Raw genomic sequence first — 23,751 nt, 5'->3', positions numbered from 1 at the left:
CACATTCTCCTCCCTCTGGTATGGGAATGCATGCTGTTCTTATTTTTCGACGCTGCCACAGAACTGGGGAGCAGAAGGTGAGACTCAAAATTGAGCTGTTATTCTTGACTAAATGTTTCCATAATTGATACAAAGTGAAAGTGAGTGAAGTTGCTCAGTTCTGTCGACTCTTTGTGACCCCAGGGACTGTAGCCCACCAGGCTCCTCCATCCACAGAATTTTCCAGGCAAGAAAACTGGAGTGGGTTGCCATTTCCTTCTCCAGGGGATCTTCCTGACCCAGGGATCGAACCCGGGTCTCCCGCACTGCAGGCAGACGCTTTGCCATCTGAGCTGCCAGGAAAGCCCATAAATGATACAAGCCTTTGGTTAATTTCCAGAATACTAACAAAGTGGATTTTGACAAATTTTATAGTTAGTTTTTGTTTGCTTTTATGGAGAGGCAAACTTCTGGATGTTCTTACTTTGCCATTTTCGCTGGCATCACCACCATCAAATTTTTAATGGAAGGTCAGGGGCGGAGATTCTGCAGAACCCATGATGTGAAGGAACCATCATGTAAGATTTCTAATAGTGATATGGATCATTTCTCTTTACTTGGTCAAGAGCAAATTGCTTTAGCTTTGCTGTTATTTGCCTTAGGAAAAAACGTAATATTTCAGTGATTTGACGTGATATGAGTAGCAAAATCATTTTTTATTCTTTATTTCAGGGACTTTAATATAAAATGGTCTTTGAATTTAAATTCTGTTGTTGAGAAGAAAGAATTGGGAGAAACTCTTGAGATTTTTGTTGTTGTTAGAGGCTCCTGCCTTGAATAATATTGCGAAAGACTGCTCTTATTAAGTGATATTAAAACAATGCCTGTTTTCTTCTTGTTTACATTTTCAGGGCACCTTTGATGATTACTTGGAGTTATTCCTGCAGTTTGGTTATGTGAGCCTTTTCTCCTGTGTTTACCCACTGGCAGCTGCCTTCGCTGTGCTAAATAATCTCACTGAAGTTAATTCAGATGCCTTAAAAATGTGCAGAGTCTTCAAACGTCCGTTCTCAGAACCCTCAGCCAGTATTGGTGTATGGCAGGTAATTATTTGAGAAAAAATTATTTTTTAAAAAAATTTAAAAATGAAGCATTGTGATTTTAAATAAAAGCTCTATGGAGAGTTCTGGAAAAGTACCATCCAGTAATAGAATCTAATCCATGTTATGGAACTTTCTACTCAACAATAGTAGAATATACTTTCTTTTCGAGTGTTTATAGAACATGCAACAATATGGACCATCTGCTGGGGCATAAAACATACTTCAAAATTTTTAAGAATTGAGCACAATGTGCTCTCTGACCATGATGGAACCAAATTGAAAATCAGTAACAGAAAGATGATAGGAAAATCACCAAACACTTAAAAACTAAACACCGCATTTGTAAATAATCATGGGTGAAAGAGAAAGTGTGAAGTGTGAGAATTGTCTCTTCTTTCTTATTAGTCTTGTTAGAGGTTTGACAATTGATCTTTTCCAAGGAAGAACTCTTTGTTTCATTGATCTCTGTTATTTTACTGCTTTCAATTTCATTGATTTGTACTCTTATCTTTATTATTTCCTTCTTTCTGATTCTTTTGTGTTTACTTTGTTCTTTGTTTCTAGTTTCTTGAGTAGGAGCTTAGACTATTGATTTGAGATTTTTCCTCTTTTCTGGTATATGCCTTTAGTTCTACAAATTTCTTTGTTAGCACTGCTTTACTTGTATCCCCAGAAGTTTGATATGCTGTGTTTTCATTTTCAATCAGTTCTTTGTATCTTTTGGCTATATGTCATCTTGAATGAAATAAACCAGTTTCTCCAAAAGTACAAACTACCACAACTCACTCAATGTGAAATAGGTAGTTTGAGTATCCTCAGAATTACAAGGAAATTGAATATGTAATTAAAAATTCCCAAAAAAGAAATGTCCTGGCCCAAGTGGTTTTACTGGCAAATTCTAACATTTAAAGCGAAATTGACATCAATTTTACATAATTTGTCCCAGAAAACAGAGGAGGAAGGAATACTTTCCAATTTATTCTGTGAAGTTAGTATGGTGGTATATCAGGACAGAGAATGAAAGAAGACAACAAACTAATGTCTGTTGTCAATAAATACATAGAACAACTTTCAGTTTGGTTTAGTCGCTCAGTTGTGTCCAACTCTTTGCGACCCCATGGACTGCAGCACGCCAGACTTCCCTGTCCATCACCCTCCAGGAGCCTACTCATGTCCATCGCGTCAGTGATGCCATCCAACCATCTCATCCTCTGTCATCCCCTTCTCCTCCCACCTTCAATCTTTCCCAGCGTCAGGGTCTTTTCTAGTGAGTCAGTTCTTCGCATCAGATGGCCAGAGTATTGGAGTTTCAGCTTTAGCATCAGTCCTTCCAATGAATATTCAAGACTGATTTCCTTTAGGATGGACTGGTTGGATCTCCTTGCAGTCCAAGGGACTCCCAAGAGTCTTGTCCAACACCACAGTTCAAAAGCATCAATTCTTCGGTGCTCAGCTTTCTTTACAGTCCAACTCTCACATCCATACGTGACTACTGGAAAAACCACGGCTTTGACTAGACAGACCTTTGTTGGCAAACTAGTGTCTCTGCTTTTTAATATGCTGTCTAGATTGATCATAGCTTTTCTTCCAAAGAGAAGTGTCTTTTAATTTCATGGATACAGTCACCATCTGCAGTGATTTTGGACCCAAAAAAAAAAATAAAGTTTCTCACTGTTTCCATTGTTTCCCCATCTATTTGCCATGAAGTGATGGGACTGGGTGCCTTGATCTTAATTTCCTTAATGTTGAGTTTTAAGCCAAGTTTCTCACTCTCTTCTTTCACTTTCATCAAAAGGCTCTTTCTTTGCTTTCTGCCATAAGGGTGGTGTCATCTGCATATCTGAGATTATTGATATTTCTCCCAGCAGTTTTGATTCCAGCTTGTGCTTTTTCCAGCCCAGCGTTTCTCATGACGTACTCTGCGTATAAGTTAAATAAGCAGGTTGACAATATGCAGCCTTGATGTACTCCTTTCCCAATTTGGAACCAGTCTGTTGTTCCATGTTCAGTTCTAACTGTTGCTTCTTGACCTGCATACAGATTTCTCAGGAGACAGGTCAGGTGGTCTGGTATTCCCATCTCTTTTAAGAATAGCTTAATAATATCTTAACTAATAAGATTTAGCAATATATGAGGAGAATTATATACCATGACAAGTAGAATTTTGTCCAGGGATGCAAGCTCTGGTTCTGTATTCAAAATCAACCAGTGTAGTTTACCATATTAATATTCCAAAGAAAAAAAAAAATCTCATGATTGTATCAGTCAGTATATATAAAGCATTTGGCAATATCCAACACTCATTCATTTTTAAAACTCTCAGAAACATAGGAATAGAAGAATACTGCTTCAAATTAATAAGGAAAATCTATTTCAAAAAACTTAAAGCTAACAGCCATACTTGTTAGTGAAAGATTGAATGCTTTCTAAGATTAGGAACAATGCAAGAATGTCCACTGTCACTACTTTTATTGAATATTGTTCTAGAAATTTTAACTAGCCTCCTCAGGCCAATTATGTCTCCAATTTACCCACCCACTGACCACATGTACATGAGGAATCCCAGTCAAGGTCAGCTAGACCAAAAAAATCCCCTAGATAAGCATAGTCTAAATTGTCCACCTGCAGAATAATGAACTAAAGAAATGATTGTTGTTTTTAAGTTACAGAGTCTGGGATGATTTGTTACACAGCAATACCTGACTAATATAGGAAGACTCAATATCCTAAATGTATCAGTTCTCCTTTAATTTAAAAATAAATTAATCTACAAATTAGCTTATAAACGTAGCACTATCCCCATGGAAGTTTTTCTTTTAATTAGATAAACTTACTGTCAAGTTCACAGGGAAAAAGAAATGAAGTAGAATAGCAGGAAAACTGTAAGGAAGGGCAGGGACACGCCTTCCTATGTATTAAAATGTGTTACATAACCTCAGTCGTTAAAGTAGAGTGGTGCTGGTGCATTATTCAGACAGATCAATGGAACAAAATAGAAAGTCCAGAAATTCAGTATGTGATATAGGTGAAATCTGTTAAATGGAGAAAATCATCAACTGTCTACTGATGGTATTGGGGTAATTAAATCTCCAAATGAGGGGGTAAGGGAGTTGGCTCTTCAAAAGTTAAGAGGGAAACAAAGGCAAGACACAGAAGGAGAGAAAATATTCACAACACATATGTCTGCCAGAGAACTTGTGTTCAGATTATGTGAAGGACTCCTACAACTCAGTAATAAGGCAATTAAATAAAAACATGGACAAGACTTGAAGAAATGCTTCACCAGAGAATATATGCAAATGGTCAGTGAACTCAAGGAAAGATTTAGAATTAGCTACCGGGGAAATGCACAAAAAAACCACAGTGAGATCGCACTATATACCTGTTTTAAAATGAAGACTAAAAAAAAAATAAATAAAATGAAGACTAATGGTGCCAAGTGTTGGCAACAATGTGTAGTACCTGGAGCTCTCATACATTACCAATAAAAATGTGAATGGTGACTTTGCAAAACTAAATTGCGGTTTGTGGAAAAAAAAAATTCAACATATACCTACCATACCCCAGCATCTCTGTTCTTAGAAATCCAGGGGAAAGAACATATCCCTGCAAAGACTGCACAGAAGTGTCCATGGTAACTTTATTCAGAATAGTCCAAGACTGGAAACAACCCTATTTGCCAAACAACCCACTAGGTAAATGGGTAAAAAAACATGATATATTCATACAATGGAGCACTACTCAGCAATAAAAAGAATAAATTATTGATAACATATAATATGGATCAACCTCAAGATCATGTTGAGTGAAAGGAGACATAAAAGCATATATACTGTGTGAATCTAACTATATAAAATTCTGGAAAAACAAACTAATACATAGTGACAAAAAAATAGATCAAAGCCTGCTTGGTGCCAGGTATAGAGGGAGGGGTGGATTGCAAAGCATTGTGAGGAATCTGGGGGAAAATGGAAATATCCTGTTTGTGATAGTGGTTTCCCAGGTGAGCATAGCTTAATAAAGTGTATACCATAAATGAGTGCAATTTATTATATGTAAATTATAACTCATGATAAGTGATATTTAAAAATCGAAAAGTTTAGATAGAAATGCATTAAAAATGCAGGAAGTCAGACACTGTCCTGTGCTGCCGATGGGAAGGCAAACTGGTCAGCCCTGCGGAGTTCAGCTTGGTACTGTCTCTCAGAATAACGAATACAGTGGCACCTTTGACTCAACTATTCCACTTTCAGGAATTTATCCTACTTCCACACTTCTTAAAGGATGTGTTTGCAAAGTTTCTAATTGTAGCATTGTTTGTAATAATAACCAATAAGGAAATGATTAAATATACCTTGGTACATTCATGTGATAAAATACTTAAGCAGTTGTGACTTAAGTATTAAGTTGTGACTTAAGAATGATGATCTCCACCAGCCCAGGTTGGATGCATGAGACAAGTGCTTGGGCCTGGTGCACTGGGAAGACCCAGAGGGATCGGATAGAGAGGGAGGTGGGAAGGGGGATCGGGATGGGGAATACATGTAAATCCATGGCTGATTCATGTCAATGTATGACAAAACCCACTATAATATTGTAAAGTAATTAGCCTCAAACTAATAAAAATAAATGGAAAAAAAAAACTAAAAAAAAAGAATGATGATCTCTGTGTCCTGACATGGAATAACTTCCACAGCATTTTAAGTGACCAAAGCAAGGGACTTGACAATGTGTATTATGCTGAAAGGAGAATAAGAAAGTATATGTGCAAGTTTGCTTATATTTGTTTGCAAACAAAGTGTCTGGAAAGTTATATAAGAAATTAATGATAGTGGTTATCTTGTGGATAGAACAGAGACTGACATGGGGAGAAAGGGGACAAGGAGACTCTTCCTGTACACTGATAATATTTGATTTTTGATTGAATTTATAATAATTAAATAAATAGAAATTTAAATCTAGTTTAAGAGAATGTAAAGTCCTATGTAGATTTGTTATAAAGAAAACTGTCAAAAAATAATAAGATTACACAAAGGATTTTTTAAAAATACAAGATGGTAGATAATCTTCATGGGACAAGATTTTATTAAGTTGAGCTTCAATCATGTTTTGTTTTGCTTCTGTATTTCTAGTGGTAATTGCATTTCTTAGAATTAGTAAGTTCTTAAGTAGTGATCACCAAGTGCTGTGCACACAAAAAAGGAAGAAGAGAACAACGATCACAACGTTTCCCCAGTCCACACTCGGTAATGTGCACTGGTCTCCTCGTGGGACCCTGGATCAGAGGTCTTAGTAGGTCTCAGTGGGGCCTGGTATCTGTGTTTTTCTAAAGTTCTACAGGTGATTTGGTAAATGCCACTAGAAAGAGATCATTGTAACTGGTATGATCAGCCTTGGGTATGGCTGAACCAGATGTGATGTGTGGTCTGTTAAGTAGGACAGTTTCACAAAATGAATTCTATTTAAAGTCATCTTTGTTTTTGAATATAAAACATTCTCTCTGATTGCACTACTTTAGTTTCCCTTTAGATATGCATGGAGTCAAGTAACTTTAATAGTGTATTTTTCTTGGATGTGTTCCAAATTCAGGTCCCTGGCCACCTCCAGTTGGAAAGATAGAACATATTGTTTGAGATAGTGAAGCCTAAAGTATCTAAAACACCTTCTAACAGTATGGCTTTTTTGAGCTAAATAAAATCATGGCATCATAGAGAAAAACTTTTACATGTTCTGGGAATGTTTAGAACTAAGGAAAGACTTTTTCTTTGACTTTAAATAATATGAAAAAGAAGGAGGCAATACAGATTCAGTCATTGTGGTTTTTGAGCTTCCCAGGTGGCGCTGTGGTAAAGAATCTGCCTGCCAATGCAGGAGGCATGGGTTTGATCCCTGGGCCAGGAATATCCCCTGGGGAAGGAAATGGCAACCCTCTTCAGTATTCTTGCCAGGAAAATTTCCAAAGGCAGAGGAACCTGGCGTGCTATAGTCCACGGGGTCTCAAAAGAGTCGGACACGACTGAGCACACACGCAATTATGATTTTTCATTTCACATTTTTTTTCTTTCAGTTGGCTTTTGAAACAATGAGTGTTATATCTGTGGTCACCAACTGTGCTCTGATTGGAATGTCACCACAAGTGAATGCACTCTTCCCAGAGTCAAAGACAGACCTCATTTTGATTGTAGTGGCCGTGGAGGTAAGTGAACATTTAAATCTATTTTATATAGTCTCTACGTCAGATGCCTATATTTTTCTAAGGCAGTGATGTCTCTGCCTGTCAGTGATGGAGAGTTCAGTGACTTGCATTACCTAGTTAGAAGGCAAAGCAGCTCAGGTATTGGGAACACAATGAGGATCCAGGCTGTGCATTACTGGTTGTTGTCTCTGTACAAAACAGTCCCTATGGTGCAAACAGGACTGTTACTTTTCTATCCATTGTGCTGCTGTGTCTAGTGCTGAGGAGATAAATCCTATTTGAAATAGAATTCTGTGGACTTAATTTTTTTTTTAGTCAGTTTTAGGGAATCTTTAACTTCTACTTTCTTAAGCAAATAAATCCTAAGAAATGCTTTTTGATCATGGCTTGTTTAAAGTCTCATTTGCAGCAGGTATGGGATTCATCATAAAACACTCTAAAACTCCAAGATGTAAAGAATAGGAAGATTCATAATATCACATACAAAGTATAAGTTGGCTGTCTGTGTATTTCCTTGATATTTAACTTGTTTATCATATTTCTGAATACAGATTACTGTACATCTTGAAAATGAAGCTCTAATCAATAACAAATGGAAGAATTTGCAGGAATTTTCTTGTGATTATAGTTGTCAAGGATACTGTGATCTTTCATTTTTAGATACTGAAAAAAATAGAACAGTAGTAAAAGTTTGTCAAAGCAGAACTTAGTAGGATCACAGAGCAGTGAGTCAGGACTTAGGGCTAACCCTAAGAAATGAAATTATGAACAACTTGTACATTTCTGGCAGTAGAAGAAAGAGATTCTGCTTTGTTCTATTTGCTCTTTTAGCATGTTTGATAGGAATCTTGTTCATGATAGAAGTTGTATATAGAGTATGCATTTCAGAGAAGGATTTTAGACAGCAGCAAGTAGGAAAAGAAAGAGAATGTTTTGCAGATAAAAGTAAGCCTGTTTTGAATTTTGTTGGTTGAACAGGATTTTGGAGAGCTATTTGCAAGGTGACTTACCACCTGTGGCAGTGAAGGAACAAGACAGAGTTCCCTTAGATGGAATGGCCAACTGACCAGGGTTACAGTGCACCTTCTTGATTTAAGACATGGCCCTTAACTCTGCAGATCTTGGAGGTTGTCTTTGTCAGCATGTCAGGAGCTAATAATTAGGAGCTTTCAGCTTTGGGGCTGGCTTCCACTTAAAAATCATGAGACTCCCAAGGAACTGACCAGAATACCAGGTAGTTAATTTGCCATAAGGAGAGTTTTCCAATGCTTATAACAGTCCGTGTTCAAGTAGAAGTGGAACTGGTTATCAGACGGTTTCTTAGTGAATTTAGAGGCAGAGCAAGAGGAGTGTAATAGTCTTAAAAGATGCAGAAAACCTGAAAATCATCCCTCCCCTCAAACAGCGCAGAGCTCTGTCTGAGCTGGGTCTCGGTGCCCATCATCAGCTTCTAAGCAGTGATGGATGATTTCAGCACTTCCCACTTCTTGATTTTGCTGTCACTTTTTCTAGACTCCTGGCTGGCCCAGCTTTCCTGTATATTCCTGTTCATTAGGCCAGTGTTTTCTTCTGTATCAGTGATCTCTTAATCAGATATCAGGAACTGATCTTTTAATCAGTTTTAACAGAAACTTTGTTGTTGTCCTGAGGTTCTAACCCTTATGCCTCCTCTTACCATTTTAGTCTCTTCTTGTAGTATTCAAGCAACTATTTTACTGTCATTATCTAAACTGGTTCTTTAGAGTACAACAGAAATAAAAGCCTTGATTAAAAAATCCTGTGAGGAAGAACCTTTTCTATAGGAAACGTATTATTCTTTAATTGTGACTTTAATTTTTACTTTGTTATGTTTTTAAGCCTTTTATTTTGAAGTAATTATAATTCAAAGGAAGTTGGAAAGATAGTACAGAGGTCCCATGCACCCTTCACCCAGTTCACCCCAGTGGTTACAACTTACGTAACTATAACATGGTTTCAAAACCGAGACCTTGACACTGGTATAGTGTGTGTGTGTGTAGTTGTCATCTTATCACATGTATTGATTCATTAAACCCCTACAGTCAAGATATGTACGTTTCCATCATCACAAAGGTCTCCCTCCTCCCACCCCCTTATAGTCACACATGGTGTTCTGGTCTCTCAGTTCACCTCTCTGAGCATCAGCGGTCATGAATCTCTTCTCCATCTCTATAATTTTCTCATTTTGAGAGTGTTATGTGAATGGCAACCTACAGTCTAAACTTTTCTTTGGTAACTTGTTATGTAGTAAATTGTGTCGCCCCCAAAGGTCTGTTGAATAACTGACCCCCAGCACCTCAGAATGTAACCTTATTTGGAATGGAGTTGTTACAGCTCTGAGTGAGGTCATATTGGAGTAGAGGACACATTATCCAGTGTGACCATTGTCCTTACAAGAAGAGAAGAGACAGGCAAACCCAGGGGAGGATGCCCGGTGATGAGGGAGACAGAGATGGAAGTGCTTTAGCTCCAGGTCACGGAGCCCCAAGGATTGCCCGCAACCACCAGAACCCGGGCAGCACCAAGGGGTGAGTCCCCCATCCAGGGTTCAGAGGGAGCAGGACCCCGAAGCCATGACTCCAGACTCCTTGTCTCCAGATTGTGAGACAGTAAATGTCTGCTGTTTATTTTTTTATTAGTTGGAGGCTAGTTTCTGTTGTTTAAACCACCCAGTTCCTGATACTTTGTCGTGGCAGGCCTAGAAAACTAACACAATAACCTTTCTGTTTGAAGAACTTCCTTTAACCAGTGCTAGCAACAAATTCTCTTAGCTTTTCTTTATCTGATCACTTTTCTCCCCCCTCTTTCATTCCTGAAGGATAGATTCATAAGGTATGGTATTCGTGGATTACAATTCTTTTCTTTCAGCACTTGAAAAATATTCTGGCACTTCCTTCCATCTGGTTTAGATGAGGAATCTGTTTTCATTCAGACTGATGGTAGGTACTGTTGCACTTTTCCTCTGGTTGCTTTCAAAGTTTTTTCTTTATTTTTAGTTTTCCCAAATTGAGTTATAGTGGGTCTTGGTGTGGATTGATTTAGTTGTTTGGGGATTACTTCACTTCTTAGATCTTTAGGCTTATTCTTTCACCAAATTTGTGGAAATTTCAGGCCTTATTTCTTCAGATACTCTTTATTCTTCCTTTTCTCCTCCTTTTCTCCATCTGGGATTGATGATCTGAATGTTGGGTTTGTTTCTTTATTTTTTTGTATTTTCCTACAGATCGCTAAGGTTCTGTTCAGCTTTTTTTTTTTTTTTTTTTTTTTGGCCCATTTTCTCTCTGTTGTTCAGTTTGGGAGAATTCTATTCATATTCCTCAACTTCACTGATTGTTTCCTCTGTCATATCCACTGTACTGTTGACCCCATCCACTGAGTTTTCAAATTTTTCTGTGATTACATTTTTCAGTTCTAAAAGTTCCATTTAGTTCTATGTTATAACATCTGAGTTTTGTTTGTTTTGCTGAGATTTTCTGTTTTCTCATTTGTTTCAAGAGGATTTGTACTCGATTGTTGAAACTTTTTTTACAATGACTTGTATTCGCTCAGGCTGCTCTAACAAAATTCTAGAGACTGGGTGGCCTAAATAAGACATACATTTCTCACAGTTATGATGTCTGGAAGTCCAAAATCAAGGTGCTGGCAGATTTTGTGCTTGTAAGAGCCTTCTTGGCTTGCTGAGAGCTGCCTTTTTACTGACCTTCAGGACCTCGTCTCAACCCTCCAGTGCACCACTTGCTTCATGAGAACAGAATGATGTCTGCTTTTCTATCTCAGAAAATAGGCTACTCCCTAGAATAGTGCCTAAAACACTATAGGGATGCAGTTCAGTGTTTCGATGACTGTTGAATTAATGGAGTTTTAAAAAGGAAGCTGGGAATTTCAGTGTTTATTGAAAATGGGAAAATGGATATTTTTGGATAGATTTATTTTCAGTATTAGTTATGTATCTATATTTGTTAGTGTATAACATTTTCTGAGTCCTGCCTGTACAACACAAAAGGATGGCCAGTGCTCATGCTTTTCACTCCTTAATTAAATTATACTCAGTATTGAGTGTGGCTTCCCCAGTGGCACTAGTGGTAAAGAACCTGCCTGCCAATGCAGGAGATGTAAGAGACATGGGTTTGATTGGGAAGATTCCCTGGAGGAGGAAATGGCAACTCACTCCAGTATTCTTGCCTGGAAAATCCCATGGACAGAGGAGCCTGGTGGGCTACAGTCTGTGGGATCACAAAGAGGTGGACACAACTGAGCGGCTGACTCTATGTATGTTTCACTGAATCTGGTGCTGAGAGGAGACAAAGCCATCTTTGTATTTTTGTCTTCAGGGATTCTGCTCCTTCTGTTCTGTCTTTTTTCACTGAAGTATAGTTGATTTACAATGTTGTGAAGAATTCTGCTTCTTAATGTAGTCAAGAAGAAATGGATATCTAATACCACACTGTACACACCCACAGATATCTTTAGTTTAGTACATTTACCAGAGATGCAGCTGGGCAGGAGGACGTGCCAAATGAATGGTCCGTGGAGCAGAAACCCATGAATTTCTTTCAAAGACAGCAGACCCTTTCCTATCTTTTTCCTTTGGTGAGCTCTTGGGGCCTCTGTAGCCTGTTTGGAAAAGTCCTGGATGTGACTTCACTCTGATTTCCCAGAGCAGTTTGAAAAGCACCTTCCTCCATGCTGGTGGAAACATCTCACTCAGAATTTTGACCCTATTTTAATCTACTCTGAGGATGTCAGTTAGGTGTTCCTGGTGACCTGAAGCATAGGAGACAAAAGCACAGCCATGGGCTCATTTAGAGTCAGTCATGACATAGAAGAAAGGTGTTTAAAATTAATCCACATAGGCCAAAATACCAGCAGTGTTTTAGGCTGTTTTGTTTGTTCTACGTTTATAGCTCTAAATAAGAAGTATTTCCTTTGGTCGCCAAGGCTAACTTCCTATAAGAGAAGAATGATTGTTTTTGGTGTGTGCTTGTTTTTATGAGGATATAACTGTAATGTTACCAATATTTACTAATACGGAGATCATTACTAATGTGGCAATCACCCAGAATAAGTCAAAGGGCCAGGAGGTGTGAGGAGGTTGTAATAGATAAATGTGTACTGCTCTTTCACTTTCTTTTTCTTTTATTGTAGTAAAGCATAAATAACATAAATTTACCATTTTAACTTCTTCTAAATTTTTTAGTTGTATTAATAAACAAACACATGTGAAATTTACCTTCTTAACCATTTTTAAGTATGTAGTTCTGTGGCATGAAGTTCCTTGATATTGTTAAGCAGTCATCACCACCGTCCATCTCCAGAACTTTTTCACCTTCCCCAACTGAAGTGCTGTACCATTAAATACCAACTCCACATTCTCCCCCCCCTAGCCTGTAGTAACCTCTTGAAAACTGATGTAGGTAGAATCATAAAATATTTATCCTCTGACTGATTTATCTTAGCATAATGTCTTCAAGGTTCATTTGTGTTATGAATTTCATTTCTTTTTAAGATTGAAAATGCTATTCATATATGCCTATATATCACATTTTATTTATCTCTTGATCCCTCAATGGACAGACACACTGCCACTTCCACCTTTTGTGTGTTGTGAATAATGCTGCTACAAACATGGGCGTTCAGATATCTGTTTGATCTGTGCTTTCACTTCTTTTGTGTATATAGCCAGAGGGTTGCTGCTGGATTACATGGTAATTCTAGATTTAATTTTTTGAGGAACCTCTTGTCATAACCTCTGCTATACCATTTGTCATAGCAACTGCATCATTTATATTCCCATTAGCAATGCACAGGGTTCCAGTTTCTTCATATCCTTGACAACACTGATATTTTCTGTTTTTCTGGATAAGTCACCCTAATGGTGTGTGGTAGTTGAGCATCTTTTCATGTGCTTATTGGCATTTGTGTATCCTTTTCAGGGAAATGTCTATTCAAGTCCTTTGCCCATTTTTAAATTGTGGTGTTGATTTTTCAGTTGTTGTAGGAATCCTTTATATATTCTAGATGTCAATCTCCTATTAGATATATGATTTGCAAATACTTTGTCCTATGCTGTGGGTTGCCTTTTCTCTTGATTGATACTATCCTTTGATACACAGAAGTCCAACTTACCTATTTTTTTTTCTTTTTTTTGCTTTTGCTTTTGGTGTCATATCCAGGAATTCATTACCAACTCTAATGTCATGATGCTTTTGCCCTATGTTGTCTTCTAGGAGTTTAATAGTTTTAGGTATTAAGTCTAGATCTTTGACTTAATTTTTGTATAACTAAATTTGTATATGAAAAGGGTCCAGATTCATTCTTTTGCATCTGAATATCTAGTTGGGAAAACTAGATCAACAATCATTTGTTGAAAAGACTGTCTTTTCCCCCAGTGAATGGTCTTGGCACCCTTGTCAAAAATCATTTGACCATATATGTGAGGGTTTATTTCTTTGCTCTTTATGCCATTGGTCTATATATCTGTCTTTTTTCTTTAAGCCACTTTATTGTGGTAAGATTGACATACAAAAAGCTGTATATATTTAATGAATACAACTTGGGTGAGTTTAGAAACAAGTAATAGCTCTCTTTATGCCAGTACCACACTGCTTTGATTACTATAACTTTGTAGTTTTGAAGTCAGAAAATATGAAACTGCCCAACTTTGTTCTTCTTTTTCAAGATTGTTTTGACTATTTGGGGGTGCGTTTGCTTTAAGATGCTGTTAGTAACTATAGCTACTTATTTTCTGATGTTTTAAAACTATTGCTCAAAAGCTGGGTTATATTGGCACAGATTGGTATTAAAATAAGTCCTCTTTTTTCTGCCACAGTATCGTATTTAAAGGTTTATTTGTTTTTATTTTATTTACTTTCATATAATTGAGTGGACCTAGCTTTGGTTTCTAAATTGAGAATTTTAGGGAATTTCCTGGTGGTCGAGTGGTTAGGACTCCATGTTTTACTGATGAGGGTGCAGGTTCAGTTCCTGGTTGGGATCTAAGATCCCCCAAACTGCATGGGATCCATGTGTGGCCAAAAAATGAAATTTTAAATAATAGAGAAATTTTGTGTGTCAGAACAAAATCAAGCTGAGAGAAAGTGTTAGAAGTAACCAAAAAAATTGAGTACGTTAACTAATTTTATTTCAGTGTTGCTGAGACCTGAGCTGAATGCCATCTGGTCTTGTAATGAATCCAAAAAGTGGAAAGTTTACAAATCAGAAAATGTAAGTTTTTGGTTTCTTACCATATACATTAAAAAAAAAACATACTGCAGTTCTAAATTCAGAATATTATGAAAAGTCCATCAAAAGAATTGATGGATCAAATTAATATTTCTAAGATTTCTCTCTTTGATTGCAAATGTTTTCCAAATTCAAATCTTAAAATCATATGTTTTTTCTATTTTTCCTATAGTTTAGGTGAAATGTTACTGTTGAGTTAGATATTTAAAAAGATATTTTGTTAGTATATTAAATAAACAACATGGTGTACTTTTATATATACACTCGTGGCCCTTGAAAAAATAGAAATTTCACTAATCTCAAAAGGCTATAATAAATGGGCCTTGTGAGTGAAAAAAGTGAAGTAGCTCAATCATGTCCAACTCTTTGCGACCCCGTGGACTGTAGCCTACCAGGCTCCTTCCTCCATGGGGTTTTCCAGGCAAGAATACTGGAGTGGGTTGCCATTTCCTTCTCCAGGGGATTTTCCCTACCCTGGGTTCAAACCCGGGTCTCCCTCATTGCAGGCAGACGCTTTAACCTCTGAGCCATGTATATGTAAGGTGGTTTCTTATATAATTTTTAACATCTTCATGGAAAAAAGAAATTTAAGAAATTTTAAAGGTTTTTTCCTCCAAATTAAGTAACATTTAAATAAATTTATGTGATTAGAATCTGTTAACAAAACAAAGAAGATGTAGAAAATGCAACAATTTAATATAGTTGATATTGAGAGTTAGTGTTCTCATAATTAAATTGTGGATTAATTGGTCATTTCAGCATCTTTTCTGGTTCACATTTTCAAAGCCAGGAAACTTTAAATTTTATTTAGGTTTTTTACTCCTCAGAGTTTTTCAAAATACTTAATTTATTTATTTAGCTGTACTAGGTCTTAGTTGTGAGGCATGTGGGATCTAGTTCGCTGACAAATGATCAAACCCAGGCCCCCTGCATTGGGAATGCAGAATCTTAGCCTCTGGACTACTAGGGATGTCTCGGATTTTAAAAAAATCCCATGTTTCTTTCTTTTGTTTTTTTTAACTCGAGTGAATGTGCAATGGTAAAATTGAATAAAAAACAAAAATCATTTTCATTTTATGTTGGTAGCTGTGTCGTTACAACTTTTGTGTATTTACTGCCATCTAGTGTTTTAAAAAATCGTGACACTTTCATTTGTATAATTGTTGCAGAAATTTATTACAAAGAGAATAGCCTACTAATATATGAAACTATATAATGGAATCATATAAAAATACCATTTTCTATGTTAAAATAGTCAAATACTGGGAACTTCAAGTTCATCCCACGGGATTAAATTAGTACCTAAATAGTTTCTTTTAAATAATCATCATTATCCTCACTTCTGAGACAAATTTAGCTCACTTTTTATTGAAGGATCACTGTTTTAAACGCAGAATTATACAAAGATCTCCATTTCCTAAAAGATAGAAATGGCCTAGATTCCTTTAAATATCAAATGTTTGATAATCTTTTATTTTAGTGTTAAATGCACTCACAGTTTTAATTCTTAACTTGGCAGATGCTTCAGACATCTTGAATGCTAACAATTCACCTATTAAATGCTGTTCTTTTCCTAGGGAGAAAGTGAATCAACTTTTCACCTACAAATTACACTGCATTTCTTTAAAAAAAAAAACAAAACTTTTTCTTTATATTGGAGTATAGGCAGTTAACAATGTTGTGATAGTTTCAGGTTAGAAATTACACTGCAGTTCTGATGGTTAGGTTCTCATGACCAGAAACCAGTCTGCACCATGCATGTTTAATTGATAGTTTTTTAAAGATCAGTTTATTGCAGTTTCTTCGTCGTCTTTTTTTTTTTTTTTTTAAAGAATGTAAGTTAGGTAATTTTTTTCTAGTGCAGGCAGGAGGAGAAGGGGGTGACAGAGGATGAGATGTTGGATAGCATCACTGACTTAGTGGACATGAGTGTGAGCAAACTCAGGGAGATAGTGAAGGACAGGGAAGCCTGGCGCGCTGCAGTCCATGGGACACAACTTAGTGACTAAACAACAACTAAAGAAACGGGGTTGATTCTCATCTCTTTGTAATGACTAAAGGTGTCTGCTGAGAGTGAACTGAACCTTTAGGATTCTTTTATGCCCTGACTCAAGGCTTTATTTTCCTATTAAAAAAAAAAAATTAGTTTGAAACTCAAAGAAAAGTTGCAAACATAGTACAGTTAATTCCTGTGTATCCCTTTATTAGGGGTTACTAATTTGGAACATTTTGCCATATGTGTGCTTGCTTTCTCTGTCTCTTGACTGATTTACATCTGTATCTACTGATACACAGAGATATTTCACACTACGGAGATTCTATTTCTGCACTGCCTTTTAATGCATTGTTGCCCTGGGCCACTCACGTGGTCTCGTAAGCTCATCTCCTTGACTGCCTGAGGCCAGTGCAGCATCCTCCCCAGGAATGCTGTGAGGAGTAGAGTAAGAAATGAAATGTGTGTATCCCTGATCATAAGCGTCTGGCACGGAGCAGGTACTGAACATAATGCAGGTCTTGTTATCACCTTTTCAAGGCAGGATATCGCGCATGTGAAATGCCAGACACAGAGCTGGGTACCTGGTCAAGGCTCAGGGGATACGAACTGCAGCTCTAGCCATCTCTGCAATAGCAGAGTAAAACTTCTGTTATCTTTATCAGGTCTTAATTTCTGCATGCAGGATCTTCATTCTATCATGCAGCATCTTTCTTTGCAGCCCTCAGACTTGCTAGTTGAAGCACTGTAGCTCAGCAGTAGGGGCACATGGACTTAGTTGCTCATTTGGGCTTTTAGTTCTTCAACCAGAGCTTGAACCCGCGTCCTCTGCATTGCAAGGCAGATTCTTATCCATGGGCCACCAGCGAAGTCCCTAACATCAACTTTTTAATGAAAGATTTTGCTGTACATTTGGGAAATACAGTAACAAAATCCCAGGGCAAAATATTAAAATTATATTATTTATAAGAAAAGATGAACTGACTTTCCTGAATGGTACAGTGGTTAAGAACATAGGCTTTGGATTCAAATCCTGACTCCAGTTTGACATGTTATGTGTTTTTGAATGAATTTGAACAATTCAGTACAGTTGTTATGCTGACGAATGAATAAATGCATTTGGTGTGCTTACCACAGTGCTTGGCAAGATTAAGTATTCATATTTGTTAGTTATTATTGTTGTCTCAGAGGAAAATACCTGTTCCCATAACAATCTCTTCACCTGGATGAAAAGTCTGATTAAATTCTGGAATTTCAGTTTAAAAACTTGGTTAGGAAGGAACTCGCAACCTACTCTTCATCTGATCTCCACTTGCAGTGTCAGAGCATATGTTGGGCTCCCGGGAAGGTAAAGGTTTTTGACCTCTGGGTTAGAGTCCTTTGGGGTGGAATTATTGAACTGGGTGTTTTCCTTCTTCCTTTTGCTTCATATAATCGTGGTAATTTTCTGGTCTCTTAATGTACTGTCCCCCTCTTCAGTATTATCCAAATGAAACATTGCTCTGTGTTCTCTTAACAGTGTGGGAATAATTAAAGACAGTCAAGGTAAATTCTTTCATTGGATATATAATTATTGGGTGCTTATAATATGGCAGGCATTATCAAGGTGGATCAAATGGTAAAGAATCTGCCTGCAATATGGGAGACCCAGGTTCGATCCCTAGGTCAGGAAGATCTCCTGGTGAAGGAGATTCCAGTATTCTTGCCTGGAGAATTCCATGGAGAGAGGAGCCTGGCGGGCTGCAGTCCATGGGATCGCAAAGAGTCGGACACGACTAAGTGACTAACACACACTCACATACCAAGATATAGTCCTGGCTTTAGAAATGCTCACAGATAGAATCTTCGAAGAGCTAATCACAGTGCAGTAAGTAGAAAGCCACTTTCCTAACCTCCCCCATGTGAACCAGCTCTTCCCATCCCCTCCTGACAGTCCTCCCACTGGCATAGACTCTCCCAGCCTGCTGGTGGGGGTCCATGGGGAGGATGTCCACTCACTGAGGCGTTTAGTTCCCAAGTCTGTTTATGTGTGGTATTCTCGCAACTATGATTGGCATAAATTAATTAAGTGGAATGAAAACTGACGAAATGTGTGTGCTAAAATAGAAAGAGCCATCATTTTCATGCAAACCTTTGGAAAGACTCCATGAAGACAAATGATTATCAGATTGGATAAAGATGAGTCAATTATAAAAGATTAGGGAAAATCATAAAAATATGGGCAGCTTCCAGATTCTGTTTTCATACTGCTTCACAAGTGTCTTAAAATTTTCACTCTTGTTGAAAGAAAACAAACTTGGGAATCTTTGACATTGTCTCATGGGTGTTGTTTATGCCTAGAAGACCACTACAAACTCCATCACTGGATCCTACTCAAAGGAAAGGCCTTGGCTCCACGTTAAAAGATTTGCAAATAAATGTACATTTAAATGTTTGCTGAAATATAGCATTAAAGGTTGGCATTTTTAATAGGTCCTTATTTTGACTAACTTTTTGTATTAGCTGAGGAATTCTGACCTAGATGAACCGCCTTAAAAGAGTTTCTGTCCTTGGGGAGTATGGGATTAGGGGCCTGGCCCTTAAATTTGTCAATTAATGGGAAATATTTGTTTTGTTGTTGAAGGACCCAGTGCCCTCCAAATTGAATGTTAGTACATAATCCGTTTAAATATGACTTTGTTGATGTCCAGTGTTTGTAAATTGCTTTGCATTCTTTTAAGATATTAACACTGGTAACCTAACCTGTTTCTTACCCTAGGAAGTTTAGGAAAAGGCAGGTCTCACACCTCTGAAAGAGATCAGCTTTTACTCAGAATGGAGCTGTTTTCAGAAAAAGAATTTTTGTAAGGATTAAGAATTAGAAAACTCGATAGTTTCTGTACTCTCTTAAGTCATAATTTCAAAGTCTAGCTACATTATTTTCTTTAAAGTGAAATTGGAAAATACCCTGTATATTCAAATGCAAATACTCCATATATCCACAGATAAAGAAAATGACTTGGGTTACTCATCTTTGAGAACTGTCACTCTGGTCCCCTCCGAGTGCTTTCAGAGCCTCCTGTCAATTACCTGTTCCCTCAGGTGTCTCCTATTACATCCCAGCCTGTGCTCTCCACTCTCAGCCACAGACCTGCTCAGCTCATTGGCTTCCTCTTGGCTTTATCTGCCAACCGCCTCCTTACATGATAGCAGACTTCCCTTTCAGATACATAAACCAATTCAGAGTCAAATCTGCCTTCTTTCTCTGCTTTTCTGTTTTGTTCTTTGGAGAATGGGGAGATAAGAAAGCATTTGGGCTTCCTCCCCCCAAGATGGGCGGCAAGTTGAGCTTCAGAAAATTGAAAGTGGATTTTAAGAGTGTAAGAAATCTCCACTCTTTATAGTACCAGATGGGATGTTGAGAAGAGCCAATCCAAGGGGAGTTCATTTGGGGAGGCCTTGTATGGCAGGGGACCTCTATGAAGGAAGAGTGGGACACTGGGGCAGCTCCTGAGGCAGGAGAGACAGGGGAATGGTTCAGTCACAGGCCATGTATGTTTGCGTAGAGTGAAGAGCATGATTTGGGGGCTGAGGAGTAATGGGTGGAGAAGTGGATGGAGGGCTCAGAGCTCATGAGGAAAATTTCACATTGCATGTACATTTCATTACAAATTGGTCCCCTTTCACATGCTCAGAGGCAGAACCACAAGAGTCATTTCCCCTCATTAATGTCAACTCTACCTGGCCATTCCCAATGATACCTGAAAATGAATAGGTTGAGAATTGAACTTACCGCATCTCTGCTCCTTTCCTTCTGAGGGGGTAGCTGCTTCATGGAAGTATGAAGGGGGTGAAGTGGGTTCGTGCCTCAGAAGCCTGGCCTTGTGGATGTAGACAGCTTTGGCTGTCCTCCGATCACACCCACACCCTCCTCTGTCTCTGCAGCCTCCAGGTTTCTCTGATCTTTCCGCAAAGGTCCAAAGACGAGCTGGAGTCTGCCACATCCTCTTTCTGTTTTCCTCCAACCCACCTGGTTTTTTTGGTTCCTGTGGTCCTGCTGGTTAGGCCTCAGCGCTTTATGCTTGCATCCTGGTAGTTTATTTCTTCTGTCAGGAACAGAAAGGTGTCAGAATAGTTGTTCGTAAGGACCCAATCTTCAAGCTTTCTGCCTGTGCTTTCATATAAGTTACTGTTTGACTTCCATTTAACCTGCTGTTTCTGGTCTACACTGAAAGTATTGATACATAGAAGAGAAACCACGCTCCTGCTCTAAAAAGAGACTTCGACTCATAGGCAGAACACTTAAGTCATCATTTTTTATGTTTATCTTCTTGCTTTTCCCTCAATGAAAATAATGCCTTGACATTCATGTTTCTCAGCATCTGTTGTTGGTTAGCTGCTAACCTGTGTCCAACTCTTTTGTGACTCCATGGACTGTAGCTTGCCAGGCTTCTCTGTCCATGGGATTTCCCAAGTAGGAATACTGGAGTGGGTTGCCATTTCCTCCTCCAAGGGATCTTCCCACCCAGGAATCAAATCCACGTTTCCTGCATTGCAGGCATATTCGCTACCACTAAGCCACCAGGGAAGCTCTTCTCAGCATCCAAACCCTACTTAGTCATCCCTTTTGTTTAGAAAAGTTTTCCCTTGTGAGCAGTACTCGAACCCAAAATGTCGTGTTAGACCTCTAGGTCAAATCTCACTTCAGGAAACCCTTCACTGTTTGTTTGCACTGGAATTCTGTATTAAAGATTGAACCAGGCTTGAATATCAATTTTTTTAGTGTCATAGAAATTGATATATAAATTGGATTTGGTGAAATGATACCAATTTTACCAGTTCCTGATATCTGCAGTTATTTTGATATGTTGTAATGTTGTTTTATGTAGCTGTTACTTCTGTTTTCCTCCTCCCTTCCTTCCTTGGGTCAGTAGCCTAAAAGATTCAGAGGGGCTTTAGTGTCTTTTGTAGCTCCCCCAAGGGGCCATGTGGTAAAGACTGATTAAATTAGACACTCTGTGAGAGTGTTTTTATAGACTCCAAGGTGCTTATAAATGTAAGACGTTAATATTACCACTGTAATTTCTTCCTAGTTAATAAAATGTGTTCCCAATCCCATTATGTTATAAATGTTACTAAAAATGGACTATTTACAAAGATGGTTAAGAACCATGAAAGGAAGGGAAAGAAAGATTTTAAATGTTGATGACCTTGTAAGAAAATGTCTTTTTATCTTACATATTTTAAAAACTCTTCTATCCCAACTGAAAAAATGTAAATACTGTGTTTTATATACATATATTCATATATACATATGTATGTGTGCACACACGTGTGTACGTATTTCTTTAAAATAAGATACAACAATTTGCAGCCTAAAGATCAAGTTTCTCCTCTGGCAGCTTGAGCACAGGGTGGAGGGTGAGCCGCAAAACAGAGAGAGATGATTATCCCTGTGCTGATGTCAGTGGGCCCCGGCCAGGACCATTTCTACATGTGCATGAAGGTTGTAGCACTCGCGTTATCCTTTCTACTTCAGCACTTCAGAGGAAAACTGATTGGTTACCACCTGTGCTAGTAATTAAGTCTATGACATGGTCATTGGTGCACAAGGAACTCAAGTTGAGGGATTATTTCACACCAGAAAGGTGAGGGATTGGAGCAGAAAGAATAAAGTTTATTAATAGTCTTTCACAGTCAGTTGTAGAAAAGGAACCAGAGGGAAAAAGCAGCTTTCATTTGGGTCAGTGCGGTTCTTCCACTGAGGACTCAGGAAGGACAGAGGAGCAGGACCGTGGGGAGAGCTCCTTGCATTGTCTTCCCTGTGTGGTTGAATTTGTCGCATAGATTTTTGTAATATGCACCCTGTCTCAATTCGAACATGAAAATTTACTGAGGGTGATTGTCAGGGATTAGAAGTAAGATGTGTATTTGACTACAGAGGTATATAGCACAAGGGGCATTTTTTGGAGTGATGGAATTCTTCTTTATCCTCATTATGATAAGGGTCTCACAGCTCAGTGCATTTGTTAAAACTTAAAGAGCTGTCCCCCCAAATGAGTGATTTTTACTCTACATGTATTAAAAAGATAAAATTTAAAATGTATGAAAATATTGAAAAATACGCTTTGGGAAACCTTTTGTCTGTGGCTCAGAATGTTTACTCAACCCAGTCCTCTACAAGATGAAAGAAATTTTTTTTTTCCAAAATTAAGAATGAAACAACCTAATACCAGTTAATCTAAAATTTGATTTTACCTATCAAGTGGCTCTCTTCAAACTCCAAATGACATTTTATAGCTGCATTTTTAGAGACAGTGCAATAATAATAAAAGGAATGAGAAAAGTAGGCTTCTTTGGCTTTTCCTTTTTGAGCCCTTTCTATCAGCATAAACGGAGCCGCTCGCCTTGAGTATTGTTTTGCTTATGAGAGGAAATTAAGGAGGTGAGCCACAGCTCTCAGACTTTGGCTGGTCATGCCAAGAACACAGAGAGTTAACTGTCTTTATATTTATTGTATTCAGACTCTTTTCTCCATGGAGCTCATGTACAGAAATGCAAATAATTGTGTGGAAAGTGATACGCACTGCTGTTAAGCCTTTTAGAGGCATAAGATACCCTTCATGTGCTTCTGGAATCAGCAGGATTCTGGGACAAATAGGAAGCAGCACAGTGGGAATGGTTCAGTGAGGGATCAAGATCATGTTAGTTGAGTCACTAGAAACCATCAAGTTAGCATTTGGTAGTTTTTAAATAAGTAATTTCAAACTAAAAACATTTTAAACAACTTGGAATATTAAATTTACTCCTGAGTTTAGTTTTTCTGGGGACTTTTATTTTAAAAGCCTATAAAATATTCTGAGCAAAGAAGCTGTTTAAAGATTTAGCCTGTAGAATAGTTTTTAAAATATAAAAGACTAAGTAGCATGTGACTATGATCCAGTTGAAAGCTGATTGATCAGTTATGTAGCAGATATTTATTGAGTGCTTATCTTGTCGTTTTTACGCTTTAAAGTAAGATTCAGTGACTTTTTATGACTAGGGTGCCAAGCCCTGTTTGTTTATTCTTTGGGGAGAAGGAAAAGGTTTATAATCTAAAGTCTTTGGGAAGGAACTTTGTCAAGCCTTTGTCAACTGATATCATAGTTACTAATTCACACATTAGCTGAAACAAATGGTATTGGGTTTTCAGAATTTTTCTGTTGTTTTGGTCCATGTATCACTAAGACTTCCTCTCCTTT

At 37.8% G+C, this 23,751-nt stretch overlaps 1 protein-coding gene across 10 annotated transcripts in view; it reads left to right on the top strand.

Annotated features, from left to right (window-relative positions):
* Positions 1 to 23,751, top strand: part of ANO10 (anoctamin 10) — a 245,179-nt gene that overhangs the window by 82,495 nt on the left and 138,933 nt on the right. For all 10 annotated transcript variants that reach the window (XM_070455527.1, XM_070455525.1, XM_070455533.1 and 7 more), the window contains 2 exons: positions 891 to 1,082; positions 7,150 to 7,278. In XM_070455527.1, coding sequence (XP_070311628.1) covers positions 891 to 1,082; positions 7,150 to 7,278 — 321 coding nt within the window. The remainder of the gene's footprint in view (positions 1 to 890; positions 1,083 to 7,149; positions 7,279 to 23,751) is intronic.

This window comes from Odocoileus virginianus, chromosome 26, assembly GCF_023699985.2.
Source record: "Odocoileus virginianus isolate 20LAN1187 ecotype Illinois chromosome 26, Ovbor_1.2, whole genome shotgun sequence".
In the NCBI taxonomy this organism is placed as follows: Eukaryota; Metazoa; Chordata; class Mammalia; order Artiodactyla; family Cervidae; genus Odocoileus; species Odocoileus virginianus.
The sequence above is the reverse complement of the archived record's forward strand: the minus strand, read 5'-3'. Positions and strand labels throughout refer to the sequence as shown.